This window comes from Sphaeroforma arctica, assembly GCF_001186125.1.
Source record: "Sphaeroforma arctica JP610 unplaced genomic scaffold supercont1.6266, whole genome shotgun sequence".
NCBI lineage: Eukaryota > Ichthyosporea > Ichthyophonida > Sphaeroforma > Sphaeroforma arctica.
In genome coordinates this window covers 1-1,702 of record NW_014034292.1, presented here as the reverse complement: position 1 = coordinate 1,702, position 1,702 = coordinate 1, and the positions used below count along the sequence as shown (strand labels likewise).

The 1,702-nt window shown below is 40.1% G+C and overlaps 1 protein-coding gene across 1 annotated transcript; it reads left to right on the top strand.

The window, feature by feature from the left end:
• Positions 1–1,058: 1,058 nt before the first annotated feature.
• Positions 1,059–1,380, top strand: SARC_15532 (hypothetical protein; the record flags this gene model as incomplete). Its single annotated transcript, XM_014290347.1, has 1 exon — positions 1,059–1,380. A coding segment is annotated over one exon (322 nt), but the record flags the coding sequence as incomplete, so codon positions are not given.
• Between the last annotated feature and the right edge of the window lie 322 nt (positions 1,381–1,702).

Genomic DNA, 1,702 nt, shown 5'->3' with positions numbered 1-1,702 from the left:
TACGTACGTTACGTTTAGTTAGTTACGTACGTAGTACGTACGTACGTACGTACGTAGTAGTAGTAGTAGACTAGTGTAGTGTAGTAGGGGGGGGGGGGGGGAGGGCTGTGTAAAATCAGCGGGTTCCTATAATAGAAGCACATGTTAAACGTATATTATATACATATGAACGTTTAACGTATTGTGGTTATAAAACCTGGTATACGTGAAACGCAATTGTAGATATTTGTAACTGTAAAATAATCAAATATTCTAAATCTAGAGATATATTGAAAATGCAGAAAACAAATAAACAAACAAACAAATAATCTATTTTGGGATATTTGGAAATATAATTGTATACAACAGAGGTCGGAGACTCTGTTGATATTGATATGATGGTTTTTCTGTAATGATATGTTATCCATCAGAATATTGGGATATAACAATTGGGAGAGTCTCAGGTGAAATTGACACTTGATGACACATGTTATATTGCCGAATACTCCCAGCGCGAGATAGCCCACTGAGAAATGGGGCATGAAAATGATCCTCCCTAGCCAGCCGACTAGATATGCCCGTCTATGCCTTCAATTGGATGGAGAGCTAGGTACCATGTGATGGGGTATAGGTGCAGACATTACACTGCATCAATATGGTGTTTTTGATTTCTTTTTGATTTTTCTTAAGTTTGACTTAGATATATTTTATTGGTAATTGCGATTGGAATATTATTTCGAAGTATGAAATGGTTTGGAATGAAATATTATGCATCCAATGAAATAAAATCTGATCTTAGTTGCTGACACCAAATAAGTCTAGACCGAAATATAGAGTAATTAGAGCGGAACTATTAAAACAATGGTCTCAGTCTATAATCCCCTAATATTTAGCTCATTACTGAGGGCTGAAGCTAAACTTAAATTACTTTGTGCAAATTTACTTCTAAATCGTACTTTCTTTTACGTTAGCTTATTGACTGGCTTTTACAAAGATGTTCTCACACGGGCGACATATCGTGGGAAGCTAATGGCATACTCAAAGGTTCGATTGTAGGTCCACACCTTTTAATAATCTAAATGAACTCCCTGGCTATTTCGCTTGCGCAATTCCGGCCGAATCTCCTCCGCCCCTGCCTTTTTGTAGATGACACACGCATCCAGACTTTGCGGTCTGTTCGGCTGCAAGTCTCCTTAAACGCGATTGATGATTGGGGTCGCCAATTCGGTTTAGAACAAGGGAGTCTTAAGCCCGGGAGTCTTAAGCCCCGAAAGAAGTCGTCGAGTATCCTGCATGCGGTACCGCCTCTCCGTATCAAAGGAGATCTAATTTCGCCAGCGCTAGTAGACTCCCCAAATACAGACGCCTACTTATTCCTACCATGCCCTGATACTTTTAAGAGTACGTTTTACGTACTATTAAGAATACGTTTATATAACAAGATTCTAATGTGGAAGCCCGGCTTTTACACAGTGGTGGCGGAACTCGCTGAAATCTTTCCACAGCCTTCCAAATACTAAAAATTCCAACTGTTCCTGGCCATATCGGGTATCGACTTTGTAAAGCACATAGACCACCTTGCGGTAGCATTACTCAAGGCTATAGTATCCTTCCGGGCGTATGGGTTCCATGGATTCAGCTGGCGCCATCCGCGAAATTGGCTGGAAATATTCAATACATTCTTTTTTTCAACGGCCACCTATGGTCTGAACATCATTGCATG